We start from the raw sequence: 17,450 nt of genomic DNA on the forward strand, positions 1-17,450 counted from the left end.
ATGTCCACCTCATTCCACCCTCATTTCTAACCCATTGTCCCCTCCCTTCTCCTCCCAACCCTTTGCCCTATCTAGAGTTCATCTAATCCTCCCATGCCTCCCCTCCCAACCCTACTACGAATCAGCCTCCTTGTATCAGAGAAAACATTCGGCATTTGGTTTTTGGGGATTGGATAACTTCACTTAACATTATATTCTCCAACTCATCCATTTATCTGAAAATGCCATGATTTTATTCTCTTTTATTGCTGAGTAATATTCCATTGTGTATATGCACCACATTTTCTTTATCCATGCATCTAATGAAGGGCATTTAGGTTGGTCCCATAGTTTAGTTATTGTGAATTGTGCTGCTATAAACATTGTTGTGGCTGTGTCCCTGTAGTATGCTGTTTCTAAGTCCTTGGGGTATAAACCAAGGAGTGGGATAGCTGGGTCAAGTGGTGGTTTAATTCCCAGTTTTCTAAGAAATCTCCATACTGCATTCCATATTGGTTACACCATTTTACAGTCCCACCAGCAATGTATGAATGTGCCTTTTCCCACACATCCTCGCCAACACTTATTGTTGTTTTTATTCTTAATAGCTGCCATTCTGACTGGAGTGAGACGAAATTTTGGAGTAGTTTTGATTTGCATTTCTTTAACTGCTAGAGATGTTGAACATTTTTTCATGTATTTGTTGATTGATTGTGTATCATCTTCTGAGAAGTGTCTGTTCAGTTCCTTGGCCCACTTATTGATTTGGTTATTTGTTTTTAAAACTACTTCATTCTGTCCATGGTTTTAAGTGTGACACTTGGTCATAGGTACACATGTGCAGACATCTGTATCTCCCAGAGGTCATAGTGGTAAGAATACTGTTGCTCTTTGCCATGAGTCTAGGCCAGAGAGCAAAACCTACAGACTCTGTCCCCTAGTGCCCAGTGCTCTTTGGTCCCCTTAATATATAAGCCCTCATAAAAGAAAAAACTGAATCCAGGAGGGACACAGTTCAAGCAAAGGTGCTCCTAACTGTGCTCTGCCTCCCCCCACCCCCACCGCCCCCCATCCCACAGCACATACATCAGAAGCCCTATCTGTAGGGATCAGTGTGAAGAAATGGTGACAAAGTTGGTTTGGAGTGTGTTCTGATTGGAGGTGAGGTTATCCATCTTTCTGTCATATGAGAAGTAAATCTGAACACAGGGAGGCATCCATGAGGAGAAGAGAAGACACCAAAAGCCTTTCCCTTTACAGAGGACCTTCATGAAGTCCATGAAGTAGTGGTCCTGCATGGCCATGGACCTCATCCTCCAGGAGAAGGAAAGGGTAAAGGAAAGGAAAAAAAATTTTGAGTCTGTGGAGAAACCATCTACTTGGAATTTATACTTCCTGAAGACAAATAAATTGTTTGGGTTTGCACACCAGTTTCTTGTGATTTGGATTTCTGTGAGTTCACTTCTGGACTATTAAGGCTGAGGTGACCCCTGAGGTATTGCCCCTCCGGGCAATACTGTGCTGTCGAAGGTCTTTATCTTAGTAAATAGTAACAGCTGCTGTTTACTGCAGGATTACCACGACCTGGCACTGTCATCTATTTAGCCTTTTCCCAAACTCAGAGAGGTGATATCATCATCTATTTTATGGGTGAAGAAAATGCCCAGAGGGAATGAACAACTTGTCAAGGTTGTTCTTAAAACTAGGGAGGAGATTCAAGCCCAGAAGAGCCAAAGCCTACATCCTAAATGCTCTTTTAAACTATCTACCATGCTGCGAGAGATGGATTTTTGCCAGTGATTGTCATTTTCTTCATAGGCTGTTAACAATGATCTCCACCAGTAATACCTTTGAAGTCTTTCTGGTCAGGAAAAAAGTGCTTCAGACCTGAACCCTGCCTGCTTGACATTCTCAGAAGCAGCTCACTCCTGCTCATCTGTTGTTGCAGGTGTTGGCAATGATGGAAAGCCAGCAGGCAGCCAGTACCACGGCGGTCATGGTAAAGCCATAGAATGAATAGAGTTTCTGTTTTCAATATTTCTGGATCACTTCATTGAAGGTGTGTCTCTTCTAAGCAGCATTTAGCTGGATTAAAACAATCTGATCTGAGACATGTCATTTTTATCTTTTTAAATGTGTCAGTTTTAAATAAATGGATTTAATTTATTTGCATATTTGCAATTTCTGATGTATTTGAACCTATGACCTCTTTACCATTTTTTTTCTCTGCTTTTCTTTTTCTTTTCCCCTTTCTTGTCTTCTTTTGTATAATGGATATTTCTTGGTCTTTCTGTTGGTATAGAAGTAATACATTCTATTTCTACCTTTTTTTTTGTGGTTAGGTGAAATTTTTCTTTTCTTTCTTTTTAAACACATGAACTTAACTCTACTTTTCTACCAGGACCAGAAGTTAATTAAAATGATAATTCTCTTTCTCTTAAGACATAAAATATCTTAATTTCCCACTGCACAATTTCCTCTTAACTTCCATGGCATACTGGTCTAGTATTTTAGTTTTTTCACACTTTTAGCCTCTCAATAGTTATGATTTACCACCCACTGAGTAACAGACTTGCCAACATATTTTATGGCCCTCTCAGTCCACTACTGCTTCTTGGATTGTGTTCCTCCATTATGGTCCATGTTCTTTCTTGCTGAAGTAATACTTTCGAAGTTCTTTTAAGTCATTTTTGCACTCTGATTTCTCCAACAGAAATGCAGATTTGTCTTTAATCATATTGTTTGAGATTTGGTACTTTCCTTCAATTCTGGAAACTCTCAGCCATTATTTCTCAACAGGGCAATGTCTGGGAGCTGGGGTTGATGTTACATAGGATGGTCAAGAATTGATCTCTGAGGAGGTAACATGGGAGCTGAGACCTAAATAATTGTAAGAGGAGTGGTCCTGGTAGAAGACAGAACCAATGCTAGGGCTTGGCACGATTCAGGGATTGAAAGAAGACCCATGAGCCTGGGCATGGTGAGAAGTGGGGCAAGAGACAAGGTTAGATCAGAGAAGGAGGTGGGGCTAGCTGTGTTTGGCTTCCTAGGCCCTTCATGGGAATTTGAGTTGAGAGAAGAAACTCAGTATGAGCTCTTGTGGCAGACACCTTGCTGTTCACCCAAATCTGTTTCTTCCTTTTAGCACTGTTATTTCCCTTGAAGTTAGATGTGTTCATATACCTGAGTTATAGAAATGGAATGAGAACAGATGTGAGATACATACTATTTTCTGGTCTTGATCTATAAAAAACTCCACGGGTGCTTCTCCATGCTCTTTTCCCCTTTCTAGTGGACTGTGATAAAAACAACATCAATCTTGAAAGCCACTTGTTGCAGGTTGCAGGGTTGCCATCAGTGTGGGCACCTGAGTGACTGTATGGAGCAGAATTCTCATCTCCACCTTGAATTCAACCCTCCTGACCTGGATATCCCTGGGATGTTAATATGAAAGAAGTCAATATTAAACCATCATTTTTTTTTGTTTGCTATTGTAGCATAGCCTTACTAATGCAGATAAGAGGACCTTCTCAAAGAACCCTGAAGTCCTGTGAGTCACACAAGGAAAGAATAGAAGGTTCAGAGTAATATTAAATTGCACAGATCAATAATATCAGAGATGCAATGGATTCCTGAGGGACTACTACTCCAGAAGCCCACTTTTTAGCAGATGAGGCAATTGTGGCCCAAAGAAAGCTGCTCTTCCTAAAGATATCCAATGGCAGAAACTGCATTATATACCAGAATCCTTAGGGTTCTTTCCTTGGAACTGTAAGAAAGGAGGTTGGGAAGGGACAGGCTTGGAAGAGAGGGGTTCAATGGTTATTTAGGGCTCTGCTCTTCACTGATGCCTTTAGGATGTGTCAGCAAGAACTTCAGGTAGCTGCCTCTTTACATTGTTAGACAAACATTCTCTCCTTTTTTTGTGGCTGAGAATACTCAACTCCTGACAGTGATACTTTGGGCTCTGTCTAAGTTTGGGTCTCAGCTGAAAATGTGAAACAACAAAAATTTATTAATTATAAATAGTGCTTTTATCAAACTCTCCTAAAAGGCATGGATGGAGTTTAGAAAACCAGATAGGGGTGGTGCAGTGCTTTGGGACCTGCTATAATGAGAACCATTGTCACCCTTAAATCTGAAAAGGGTGTTAGTTTCCTATTGGTACTGTAACAAATTACCACAAACTTAGTGACTCAAAGCAACATGCATTTATTATCTTCTAATTAAGGGGATCAGAAATCTGAAACAGGGGTGGGAGATAAAGTTCAGTGATAGAGAGCTTGTGTAGCATGTGCAAGGCCTTGGGTTCAATACCCACTACTGAAGAAAACAAACAAAATAGTCTGAAATGTGTCAGACACTAATCAAGACGTCAGTTGGATTGTGTTCCATCCTGAAGGCTCTAGAGTAGGATCATTTCTTTGCCTTTTCCAGCTTCTAGAGGCTTCTTGCATTCCTTGGTGCATGGCCCTTCCACCTTCAAAGCTCACAATGGCTAGTTGAATGGTTCTAATGATGGCATTTCTTTGACTCTGACTTCTGCTTTCTGACCCTTGTGATTACATTGGACCCAAATGAATAATCCAGGATCATTTCCTTATTTCAAAGTTGATGATTAGTAACATTAGTTCCATCTGCAATTCTTGCTAGATAACCCAGCATATTCACAGATTTTAGGAATTAGGATGTGGCCATCCTTGGGAGCCAATTATTCTGCCTGCCATAAGGGACAAAGTCAGGGACCAATTACTGGAACCCAGAGAAGGTAACTATTGGAAAGGGTCATTTGACAGAGTGACCTTTGGTAGAGATCTGGGTCTCCAAATTCAGCATGCAAATTAGTCACAGTCCCACTTGGCCTCAGGGGATCAGGAAGCTAAGGAAGGACTTGCTATACTAGTTGAGAAATCAATTCTGATTAACATCAGGAGCTAGGATTACTTCTGTATAGGTGTCAATAAAGAGAATTTCCATAACTCAGGGCATTTATTTGGGCATTTCTTGGTGTTTCTAAGCCCTATAACAACCAGCAATGGAAATTACAGTAATCCACCATGGGCAGGGGAAAATAGGGACTGAATGTCAGGTTTACTCAGCCAGGCTATCAACCTGGACCAGCCAGAAGGCTCGCAGGACACAGGGAAATTTAGAATAAGTCATGAAGGAGAGAGATGATTACTATCAATTTTGATCTGGGACCAGCTACAACAGCAAGGACTTGTTTCACTGAATTCTCTCAGGGGATTGCTACCGACACCACCTTAAGGGACCTTATGACTAATTGCACTATACCTCCCTCTTAGGGAAGGAAATAGGGTGTGTTAATGCTCACAAACAGCCCCCAACTGCAGAATCCCCACTTATAATATAGTACGGGTGTCAATATAGTAGGAGAGAATGAATGGATTTGAGTGGCACAAGAGGTGGCTTATGTATGGTTCAAATCTATGTTCCTCCTCTGATTTCCTCAGCATTGATAGCCTCCTGGACTCTACTGGCTCTAGTAGGGACTGACCATCACTTTCTCTGAGAACAGGCCATGCAGCTGAGCTGACATTCATGAACACAGAGTTTCTGGCTCCTCTCACCACTTCTAGACTTGAAAGAAAACTTCGATGACTCTCCCTGCAGAGGCGCTGCTGCCTAACAACACCTGGAGGTGAGAAGACAATTCCTGGAGGCCGAAACTTGACTTGTGGGACCCAGGAGACGGGAGAGATTCTGACAAACAAATTCCCCTTTCCTCCCTCCACGGCCTACACCTGAGCATCCTTTTTCTTTGCTGCCTGCTTGAGAACCATGTGTCAGATGCTTGCTGAGACTCTCTGTGGTGGTCCTGGAGGCTTGTCATCAAGCGTCAGCCAGAATGGCAGCGTGTCATTTCATATTTCCTTTTGTCTTTCTTGGCTTTGTTTCTTCTTTACTCATCCTTGCTGCCCTCTCTTTGCAATTCCCAAGGGTAATGGTTAATTTCATGTGTCAATTTGGCTGGGCCATGGTGCCCAAATATGTGTTCAAAACTTGTTGTAGATATTTTTGTGAGGGAGTTTATAGGTGAGATTAACATTTAAATCAGTTGACTTTGAGTAAAGCAGATTGCCCTGCTAATGTGGGTGGATCCACATTGAATCCAATCAACTGAAGGCCTCAATGGAACCGAAGCTGACCTCCCCCTGATGAGAGGAATTCTGTAGTGACAGCCTTGGATCTGAACAGCAACATTGACACTAGGTTTGTGTCCAGCCTGCCAGCCTATTCAGCTTGGACTTGCCAGCTTCCATGATTGCATGAACCAGCTTCTTAAAATAAATCTCTTTCTATGTAAATGCACATTTTATTGGCTCATTTCTTTGGAGAAATCTGATTAATACAACATGGAGGCCTTCAGCTCTTTTGTTTTTAACCACATTCTCTGTTTTGTAGAGAATCGGGCCAAGACAAGGACCCTGCCTTTCATGGAGGCCTCATCTCCAACCCCATGTGGATGTTAATATCCCAGTTCCTAGACCCTGAGGTCCATCACCATCTACTTACTTCCCTAGTTTCGTCTCTCCCTCCCTATTCTTCAATCCTCTTTCTGGGACTTGAGAATTTCCTATTATTTATTAGGTCTTATTATTTTCTAATATAATTTCCTGGAATTAATTTCCTTTATTGCCATCCTCAATTATACATTTAAAATATTATTATGCATTATCTGTATGTATTTATAGTAGGAGGGTAACTTTGGAATTCCTCATGCAATTATATGTTGCCCTTTAATAGCGTTGTTCAATAATAATAAATGTTGTGTGCACGTGCGTGTGTGTGTGTGTGTGTGTGTGTGTGATAACTTCCATCATATAGGGCTTCTATTTTCCTGTCCATTTCTACTAGTGTTGGGATATTTTCATTTTACTATAATAAATCACTTTATGGTGAATATATTAATGCACAAATTTCTTTAGGTATTTAGGTTTTTATGCCCTTAGTGAAGATTCCAAAAAGTAGAATCACTGTATCAAAGAATACAAACATTTTAAAATCCAAATCACTCTAAAAAATTGTGCCCGCATGTGATTTTAGTCTAGACACATCTTGATTGAAGTTTGTCATTCTCTTGTATCTTCCCACTTTGATCTGTTCCCCAAAGTGAATTCTTTAGAGAACTACTCTCATCCATTAAAGATTTATCTTTACTGGTATAAATTTCTGAGGGCAGACATCTGCAAATTTTATGTTTCTGGGTATAAGGACACAGTCATGTTAATGAACAAATATTCCATATATTCTTACCATGGCTAGACCCCTTTTTTTTCCTCAGTGTGGGGGATTGAACTCATGGCCTAGAACATACTAGGCAAGTACTGTACCACTGAGCTACACTCCAGCCCTATTTTTAATTTTGAGACAGGGTCTCACTAAGTTACCCACGCTGGCCTGAAACTGGTAATGAGATGGGCAAAGTCAGTTTCTATGAAGGATATGCAAAGCCACACACACAAAAATATATATATGATTCCCAGCCAAGCACTAAAACAGACAATCTTCAAAACCATAGCTTTTCTTGAATCCATCAGGTAGATGAGACAACTATCTGCAATGAATTATGAGTCATGACAAGACCCTTGGAGGAAAGATGGAACACTTGAACTGTTTTACTTTTGTCAAAGCATGGGAGGAAGAGAAGAGATGATTGCCATGAAAGTGGGAGAAAAGGAAACAACTAAATTTTTAATGAATCCTTAAAAGCCAGGATGGGCTATGATGGGAGTTTAGAGCCATTTCCTGGCTTTGGCACTATTGACATTTTGTGTTGGATAATTATTTGCTGTGGAAGGCCAGTCCATGCCTTGTAAGATATTTCATGGCATTCCTGGCCTCTGCTTTTTAGAGGCCAGTAGCACTCCCTATCCCGGTTGTAACAATCAGAATATCTCAAGAATCCCTTGGAGGACAAAATCACCTTTGATTGAGGACTACTGGGGAAGAGACATGGGTTTCTGCACTCACTCATAAGCTTTTTTTTCTATGGGTCTCTCCAAGGGGTAATGGAAAAGACAAGGGAAGAGAGATTCCCAAATTAAGAGGCAGAGATTGTCAGACTAGATACAAAACATGACCCAACTAATACGTTGTCCACTGGAAACTCACTTCAAATACAAAGAGATAAAAGGTTAAAAGTTAAAAGATGGAAAGGATATGTCATGGAAGCTCTATTGAAAAAAAAGCTGGAAGAACTACTTCAGTGTCAATGTAAACTCCAGAACAAAAAACATTACCAGGGAGAAAGAGAAACGTTACACACTGAAAAGGGATCATATTATCAAATAGATGTAACCATCCTAAATGTGCACAGATCCATAGAACTTCAAAAATAAACTAAAAAACAAAACAAAACATTAAATTGGAAGGAGAAATAGTAAAATCTGCTTTTATAGCTGAAGACTTCTACATCCCTATCTCAGCAGTTGACAAAGCAAGTAAACAGAAAATTAGTAAGTAGATGGAAGACCTGAGCAACACCATCAACCAGCTTGACCTGACATTCATATAATAATCCTCAACAAAAGCAGAATACAATTTTTTTTCCAAATATAAATGGACCATTAATCAAGGTAGATCATATACTGGACCATAAAATAAATCCCAATAAATTTAAAATGATTGAAATCATACAAGTATGTTCTCTGGTCCCAACAGGATTAAACTAGAAGTAAGATACTTGGAAAATCCCTAAGTGTCTGGAAATTGAATAACATACTATTAAGTGCCCATATATCAAAAAAGAGATCACAAGGGGTTGGGAATATGACACAGTGGTAGATTGCTTGCCTGGCCTGAGTGAGGCCCTGGGTTCAATCCCCAGAACTGAGATTGAATTAAAATGAAAGCACAATATGTTGAAATTTGTAGGATGCAAATGAGTTGAGTAATTCTCTCTTTTCAAAACAGTTTGATGATTTATTTCTGGTGGATAAAAAGCACCTATAAATCAGTCTCATCCTTGGGCTTTTACTGAGAAGGGAGAGAATGAAGGGATTTTTGCTAACTATTGATTTGCGTTTTTTAAGGTTTTCTATTTTCTCAAGTTTTCTTGAAGTTAAGCAGTCTGTTTATTCTCCCTCTGCAAATGTTATTCTCCCATGATCTCTTCCAGGAAGGAAGGTAGGGTGATGCAGGACAAGAGCCCTCCACTAGAATTCAGACACACATCTCAGCCTCTGCAGGGAGGATGGGAGGATCAGGGGACGTGCTTCCTCTTGATCATTCAGGCCTGCAAGTGTCCCCTTCCCAGTAAAGCTCACTCCGTAACCAGGTCTGTGACATGGAATTCATCCACAGCCCTGACATGCAACAGGGGGACTGAGAATAAACACACTGAACCAAATGCTATTTGTGCAGCCTCTTTTCCTTGGTCAGAGTCTCCCAGTGTGGTGTTTTTTTTTTTTCGTTTTTTTTTTTTTTTTTTTTTTTTTGCCATTTTTCAAGAATTAGCCTTTAGTTTTGCTGAATATTTCTATTGTTTTCGTCTTCCTGTGGAGATGGAAGGGTGGTTGATAGTTGTTGTTAGTTAGTTTGGTCGGTAAATTGGTTGTCATTCTTACTTCCCACTCCTTTCCACCAGTCCTCACCAGTGGAAATCAATATTTCCAGTTTAAAAATTTTTTTTTTAGATGTTGATGGATCTTTATTTTATTCATTAATTTATGTGTGGTGCTGAGAATCGAACCCAGTGCCTTACACATGCAAGCGCTCTACCACTGAGCCACAACCTCAGCCCCAATTGTCAGTTTTTAAATATATCCTTCCAGAAAGAACTTGTGTATTACTTATAAATGGTAATACACAAACTCCCTTTTTATGAAAGAGTCGCATATTGCATGACTGTTGTGTTACTTTTTCACTTATCATTATAAATCTGTGCATGCCAAGATCCCTCATTTTATCTGATGAAATTACAAATTGTATTTTACAAATAATTACTATGCTGTGATCAATCTTTTGCTTGTATAGATAGTGCAATTAATACCATTTTTAATATATTACTTTTCTCATTTTAGCTATAGGACAAACTCTATCTTAGTACATTTGGGCTGTTATAACAAAATACCATGGAGTGGGTAGCTCATAAACAATAGAAACTAATTAATGTTCTGGAGGCTGGGAAGTCCAAGAACAAGCTGCCAGCCATTTCAGGGTCAGGTGAGGGTCACTTTCTGGTTCATAGACACTGCCATCTAATTTAAAAAACAAAACAAAACATAAAATAACCACAATAAAACAAAACTGTAAAACTTTTAGGAAGACGATTTGTTCATTCATTCAAAAATATTTATTGAGCTTGGTATATTTATTATACTGAGCACCAGCATGGTGTTGAGGGTATAACAGTGAAGTAAAAGGGAAAGTAGAGAGACAAGAGTATATAAGGCCTAGAAGGCTGTGGCAAGGACATCTGAAGGGCCTGCAAACCACTGGAGAATTTGTGCTAAAGAGTAACAGGATGTGACTGACTGTTTATAAGAATGCTCTCGATACTGTGCCAGAAGATAGATTGGAAAGATACAAGGAGGAAAGGGGAGTCCCATTGGAGACTATCTCAATAGCCTGGGCAAGGCATGATGACTTGACCTTGGGGGGGGTAGTGGTGGAGGTTGAAGGAGGTTGGATGTGTTCTGACATACTTTGAAGTTGGGAAAGATATAATTTGGTGGCACTGGAGAAAAAAGAAGTCCAGTGTGAAGACTGTTAAGGCCTGAGCACCTGGGTTAACAATAGTGCCCTTTAATAAGATGTTTAGCTCTGGGAGGGACAGACTGTGTACTAAGAGGCTACTTTCCACTCTTAGTAACATGGTGTTAGACATGTTAAGTGAGAGATGCTTATTGGCTGTCAAATGACCTGCTGGATAGTGCCTGAGTCTGGAGTCAGGCAAGAGGGTGAAGCCTGAGATGTCATTTGTGAGTGGTTAGTCTATAGGTGGCATGTAAGTCATGGGGCTGGGTGGCGTCCCCCAGTGAGTTTGCCTTCACAGAGGAAAGAAAAGTCTGAGGTCTGAGCCTTGGAACTCCAATTTTAGAGATGGTAGGAAGAGAAGGAACTAGTCAAAAGGAGTAAGAAGAAGCATTTTCTGAGATTGGAAGAGAACCAAGAACGTTTTCGAGAAGGAGTGGATTAACATAATCCCCAAATGTGGATGTGTCAAAGGCTGCTCAAAGGCTAAAATGAGAACTGAGTGTTTATCATTGGATTTAGCAAAATGGAGATTATCTGTGACTTTGATGGTAGTTTCAGGGGAGTGGTGGTGAGGAAAGCCTGTTTGGAGTAGTTTCAAGAAAGAACAGGGGAAGAGGAGGTGGAGAGGATGTGTATATGATCTTTTTTGAGGAGTTTTCCTGTGAAGAGAACACGAAAAATGGGATGGTAGTAAGCAGAGAGGGATGCATTTTTTACAGATAGGAAATACACAGAGTGTTTGCATGCTGCTAGAAATGATCCAGTAAAGAACAATATCCTTGAGGAGATGAGGAGGAATGGGATCCAGGGAAAAGTGAAAGCATTGGCTTTACTTGGGAGCACTGGCAGTTTATCCATATAACAGAAGGGAAAGAGAATTTGGAACACGTATAGGGGATTGGTAATACTCTTTTAGATTGATTCTATGTCCTCGGTGCAGTAAGAAGCAAAGTCATCCGCTAAAAATGAAGGAGTGAGAGATGTTGAAAGTTTGAGGAAGAGGAGAAGTTATGAGATAATTATCCATAAAAAATAAAGGAGTGAGTCAATAAGGGGGTGAAGTAGAATTGAAGGACAGATCCCAAGAATATCTCCTAAGGTCAGGGTCAGGAGTTTAGAGAAAGACCCTTCCCACGCTTGTGTTTTTCTATAGAGAACATCATTTGCTCATGTGCTATTGGAGAGTAAGTGGAGAGTTGTATTTATTCAGTGTTGGAGTTTCTCCAGTAGAGATCAAGGGAGGAAGGGAGAGAGAGAGAATAAGTACCCATGTGAGAGGAGACCATAATGATAGAATATGGGTTTTAAGCTGGACAGTGTGAGAGCTGAGGGCATGAAGGAGTGAGAAAAATTAACAAATAGGCAGGTCAGTGGATAGCAGGTTCCACTAGGCTTGAAGAATTATTAGAATCAGAATATTGGAGGACATGTGTTGAAAATTAGATAATAGTAAAAGAGTGAGATGCTTGTCATCAAGATAATGGAAGGAGTTGGGTGCAGTGGCAGTCTGTAATCTCAGCGGCTCAGGAGGCTGAGGCAGGAGGACCATGAGTTTAAAGCCAGCCTCAGCAAAAGCAAGGCACTAAGCAACTCAGTGAGATCCTGTCTCTAAATAAAATACAAAATAGGTCTGGGGATGTGGCTCAGTGGTCCAGTGTTCCTGAGTTCAATCCTTGGTACAAAAAAAAAAATAACGGAAGGAGTGATGTTATTGGTAAGAGCAGTGTCTCAGGTGTAACTGTGGAAGCAGGTGGCATAGGGAAGGGAGAAGATAGGATCACTAGGAACGCAGAAGTCAAGGGACTAAGAAGATCATACATGTGGATATTGAAGTCATAGTAATTAAGATGGAGCTAGCACTGGAGAGAGACAATGGACCAGGTGCTAAAATCTTCAAGAAAGGAGGAGTGGGAAGCTGAAGATCTGAGATGACTGCAACAAGCGAGGGTGAAATGAATAAAGTCTACCAATACAGGAATAGTGTCAAGAATACACAAATACTCTTAAAATCAATAAGAAGCAGACAGGCAATCGAATAGAAAACAGAGAACAAACAGGCAAGCTGCAGATGAGGAACCCTGAATGGTCATCAGACATGGAGAGAGGATTAACCTTGCTGGTGGCCAGGAAAATGCAAAATAAAACAAGATGCTCTTTCATGTTTGTCCAACTGACAAAAGTGAAATGTCTGAGAGTATGAGCTCCAGGAACAATGGGCAGGAATAGGAGCTCTCATTCAAATATAAACTGGTACCACATGGCTTTGGAAAACAGATTTGTTCCTATACAGGAAAGATCAAGATACATGTATCTTTCAACAGAACCTCCTCCTTCCAGAGATAAACTCTAGGGAAAAGCAAACACATGTGTGATGCAAGGAGATGTGCACAGGATGTTTATGGCAGCATTATGTATAATAGATAAAAACTTAAACGACTTAATGTCCCTCAACAGGAAAATGGATAAGCAAATTGTGTATATTCAAGTAATATTCTGTTTTATGGCAGTGAAAGTGAATAGGCTAGAGATACATGTGTACTGATTCAATTCTAAGAATATAAGGTTGCTGGATGTGGTGACACAGCCCTGTAATGCCTGCGACCTTGGAAGCTGAGACAGGGGGATTGCAAGTTCAAGATCAGTCTCAGCAATTTAGTGAGACTCTGTCTCAGAATAAGAAAGGGTAGGGTTGTAGCTCAGTGTTAGAGCACCCCTGGTTTAAATTCCCGGTACAATAAAACAAAGACAACAACAATAAAGGTCTCCAAAAATGACTAAGTTGCATAATGATAAAATTTATGTGACAATATCATTTTTGGTAAAGTTTAAAAGCAAGCAAAATTATATGAATTATTTATGAGCGCATGTGTAGTAAAAATGTAAAAGCATGGACAAAAACTGTCCACACAACTTCTGGACAGTGACCATCTCTGGAGAGGGCAGAGAGAGGGTAATCTGATCTGGAAGAGTGCAAAAGGGGGTTTCTATTCAATTTGTAATATTTTCTTTTTTTTTTTGGTCAGGAAATTTTATTTGAACATTCTAAAGCAGTAATGCTTTAGATGTTACTTAAGTGTCCCAGACAGGATTAACAAAATTAAATGTTTCTAAATTACAAATTTAGCTCCTGTAGGAGTCTCAGAAAAGAAACAGAAGAAAACAATGCCCCTCCCAAAAGAAGTATGACACACACATTTTGAAGAAACCCCAATGTTTCATGCAATGGTAGGCAAGATGTAAAAAGCCACCCAAATTCACACATTTCTACACCAATCATCATCAGAAAAAAGTACTCCGTAGTCCATCTGTACATCCAAACGCATCTGGGAATCTACACCTACGTTACATTATTTAATGTTATGTACATTTATTACCCACCCCCCTTGCTTTTAATAATTTCTTATGTAAAGCCTTCATTCAAACGCAAAAAAAGATTTTAAGACTAACCTTGGGGGAAAAAGATAATCGCTTTAGACATTCAGTTAAAATGTAGTTTATCTAAATCTCAAAATGTTTAATAAAAACAACTTATCTTCTCCATTTAACACTTGGCTTTCTAACTGTACAGTAAATTGTATTGTAGAGAGTACACCTCTATCTTCAGACTGTATCTTCTTTGGATGGAATTAAGATATAACTGGAAAATTTTAAGATAAATAAATGGGAAGCTGGTCCAACTAAGATGACAGCAGATATATTACATGCAGAATTTAATATTTTTTAATTCTCTTTTTTTTTTTAAAAAAAGGATGCAGTTGAACTGGAGGAGAAAAAAACCTATAACAGGTCAAAAAAGAACCCAGATTCAATATATAAAAATGTCCCACAATAGGTCAACGATGGCAGTAAAAATAAGAGAAAAAAAAAAAGTAATCTTTCTGGAACATCATTTTTCAATAATGTAGAAACACTAAGTGCCAGGAAGATTTCTACTCATGTAATTTTAGCATCCAAGTTTCCCTCTACTTATTTTATTGGAACAAATGCTTTAAATAAACTATTTGTCCTCTTCACTGAAGAGAGCTGGTCTATTTCATCTTTAATGAGCTAGTTTTTGGGAAGATTAGCCATGTACTGTAGTAATGCCTACTGCATAAAATCCAAGCATTTGCTGTGAACAGTTGGAGAAAGCAGTCAGTACGAACCTAGGATCAATGGAAATAGATGTTACTTTAAGCCATCCACGAAAGAGACCCACAAAGTACCCAGTGTTAAGCCCAAATCTCTTCTTGCGCTTTTTTTGCTGTGCAAGTTCCACCCCTATGAAAGAGAAATTGATCCGAAGTTCCAGGTTTTCTTGGGTCTCTAGTCAATTTTCACATTAGTATAGATTTTTCGGACAAAGGCACTTGTTCCCATGTAACCAATTGCTCCACACATTATCCCCAAGGCTGTGCTAAATACCGCCATATATCCAAAGTAAAATGATGTTTGAAATAAGCCATACATCTTTGTTTTGAAAAAATAGTAGTAAAAGGAATACATGTAAACATAGATTGCAGTTGATGCAGCAGAGAGAAAACTTGTCCATTGCCACCTATAATCCTCTGCATTTAGCAAGAAGTATGTGCACACAATGGTCACACAGACGGTCACAATGCACAGGATGACCAGCACCAGCATCATGAAGCCATAGACATAATAGATCTTATATGCCCAGAAAGACGTGAAGATGAAATACATTTCAATAAAGATAGAGCCAAAAGGTAAAATTCCTCCCAGGCAAACGATAACTGCAGGCTCCATAAACCATTTTTTCTCCGGTATAGGACGAGGCACAGCATTGACACGACAAGGGAAGTTGGGCTGACCTGACAGATTTCGGCCAAGTATTGTACCAACAAGATTTAGAGGAAGAATAACAAAAAAACAGATGCAACAAACAGCCACCATTGTTCCAAATGGAATGGCTCTTGAAGCATGGTAATAAATGGCTATAAAATTGATGAAGAAGGCTGTGCCACACACCATAGCTGGGATAAGGAATGCCCCAATGAACATCTGTTTTATCCATCTCCTTCCTCCTTGTCTAGCATACAGACTTCCTCCAAAATACCCATTTACTGGAGATGTAGCAGCATAGACAAATATGGCTGTACTGAGCATTGATCCCCTCTCTGTATATAAATCTTCTATCATTGCAACAATAATAACAATGAGAGATACAGCAAATATCTGACATCCAGAACCAATGAGAGAGGAAAATATTAGCGGGTGACTTGATGGTCTAAATACATCTCCATGCACCTGCTTCCATCCATATTCATCTCCTAGGTCTCTATCCATGTCATCCATTTCTTCTTCTTTACTGTACCGGGCATAATCTTTTCTTAACGTTCTCATTAAAATCATTGAAACTAAGCCTACCAAGAAGATCACCATCATGAAGGAGTTGAAGATTGAAAACCAATGAATCCTATGTTGAAAAAAGGACGGATCAAGATATTTGTCAAATCGATCTTCAAATTTTACATCTGACTTTTTCCATTTTACTGAATATGACATCTGTATTTTGGTATTGGGAACCAGTTTTACCTTTCCTTCACTAGTTAGATTAACATCAACAATTCGATTTCCATTAAAACCTATTTCAAGCTTTTTGTAGGTCCAAAGGTAATAATCTTCTCCATTTTCATCTGCTTCACCAACAATACCCCATATTGGTAAGTCATCTATGTACATCTGGTACCAGTAGTGATTTTTAATAGCATAAACAAAGGCATCTCTCTTTTCTTTATCTAAATCAATTTCACAGTAAGTGGCTGGCATCACATCATCTTTAAATTTAATATCCAGACCACTAAATTCCAATTCAACTCCTTGAAGTGCTTCTCCCAGAGTTTCATGGTAATGACTGATACTTTTTTTTGACCCCACACAGAACGGAAGTGAAAAGTACTTATATGTTTCTTGGCGATTATGGTAGGGCCCAACAGTATTCATCCATAAGACAACTTCTTCTTTATCTTGATACGTGTGCTCGTGCTCGTCCGCCCGGGCCCGGGGCAGCAGTAGCAGCAACAGCGCGGCGGCCGCCGCCACGCCAGGAGCGCCCGGCAGCGGCCTCATCCTCCGCGCTCGCGCCGGCCCGGCGCCGGCCCACCGACTCCTCCGCCGCCGCCGCTTGTGCCGCGGCCGATTCGCATCCACGGGGCGCGGACAGACGCACGGGGCCCGGGCCCAGCCGCTGCCTCCGCCGCCGCCGTCACCGCCCGCTCCCCTGTAATATTTTCTTTTTAAAGTAAAAGTTGATGCAAATAGGAGGGAATGTTAATAGTTGTTAAATGTGGGTGATAGCTGTATTATGCTGTTTTTCCCCCCATGAATTCAAATATTTCATAATAGATGAACTGAGTATGCAAGGATGAAACTTCCAGAGAAGGGCTAAACCCCACTGTCAATTTGCAAGCATTTCTGAGAGCCAAAGAGTTGCATAACAGTGCCCTTGATGTTAGAGCACTTGCAGAGAAAGAGCAGAATTTCCAAATGGATGTCGGAAAGAGGAAGATGCCATTGGTAGAAACATCTAATGCATCATAACAAACATTTCTCAAGAGAAGTAAAAAATGGTACTGGTGATTTGATTGAATTTGGCAAAAATTTGAATTTGGTTGAATTTGCCAAAAACCTGAGGAAATATTTCCCCATGGCCATAGCTCTCTAAGACTTTAATTGGTGACAACATTATCTTAGGCTCTCTCTTGGCCAGAGTCATTTGGATACATATCTTTTCCTATTTGGTGTGATAT

The 17,450-nt window shown here is 39.9% G+C and overlaps 1 protein-coding gene across 1 annotated transcript; it reads right to left on the reverse strand.

Annotated features, from left to right (window-relative positions):
- Positions 1-14,178: 14,178 nt before the first annotated feature.
- Positions 14,179-16,911, reverse strand: LOC114083611 (transmembrane 9 superfamily member 3). Its single transcript, XM_071607769.1, has one exon. It carries the CDS (start codon positions 16,768-16,770, stop codon positions 15,007-15,009), a length of 1,764 nt encoding a protein of 587 aa, XP_071463870.1. The 5' UTR covers positions 16,771-16,911; the 3' UTR covers positions 14,179-15,006.
- Positions 16,912-17,450: the final 539 nt, after the last annotated feature.

Source organism: Marmota flaviventris, chromosome 2 (assembly GCF_047511675.1).
Source record: "Marmota flaviventris isolate mMarFla1 chromosome 2, mMarFla1.hap1, whole genome shotgun sequence".
In the NCBI taxonomy this organism is placed as follows: domain Eukaryota; kingdom Metazoa; phylum Chordata; class Mammalia; order Rodentia; family Sciuridae; genus Marmota; species Marmota flaviventris.

Coding starts and splice junctions, on each gene's coding strand:
- LOC114083611 (XM_071607769.1), bottom strand. CDS start 16,770: ATGAGGCCGCTGCCGGGCGCTCCTGGCGTGGCGGCGGCCGCCGCGCTG.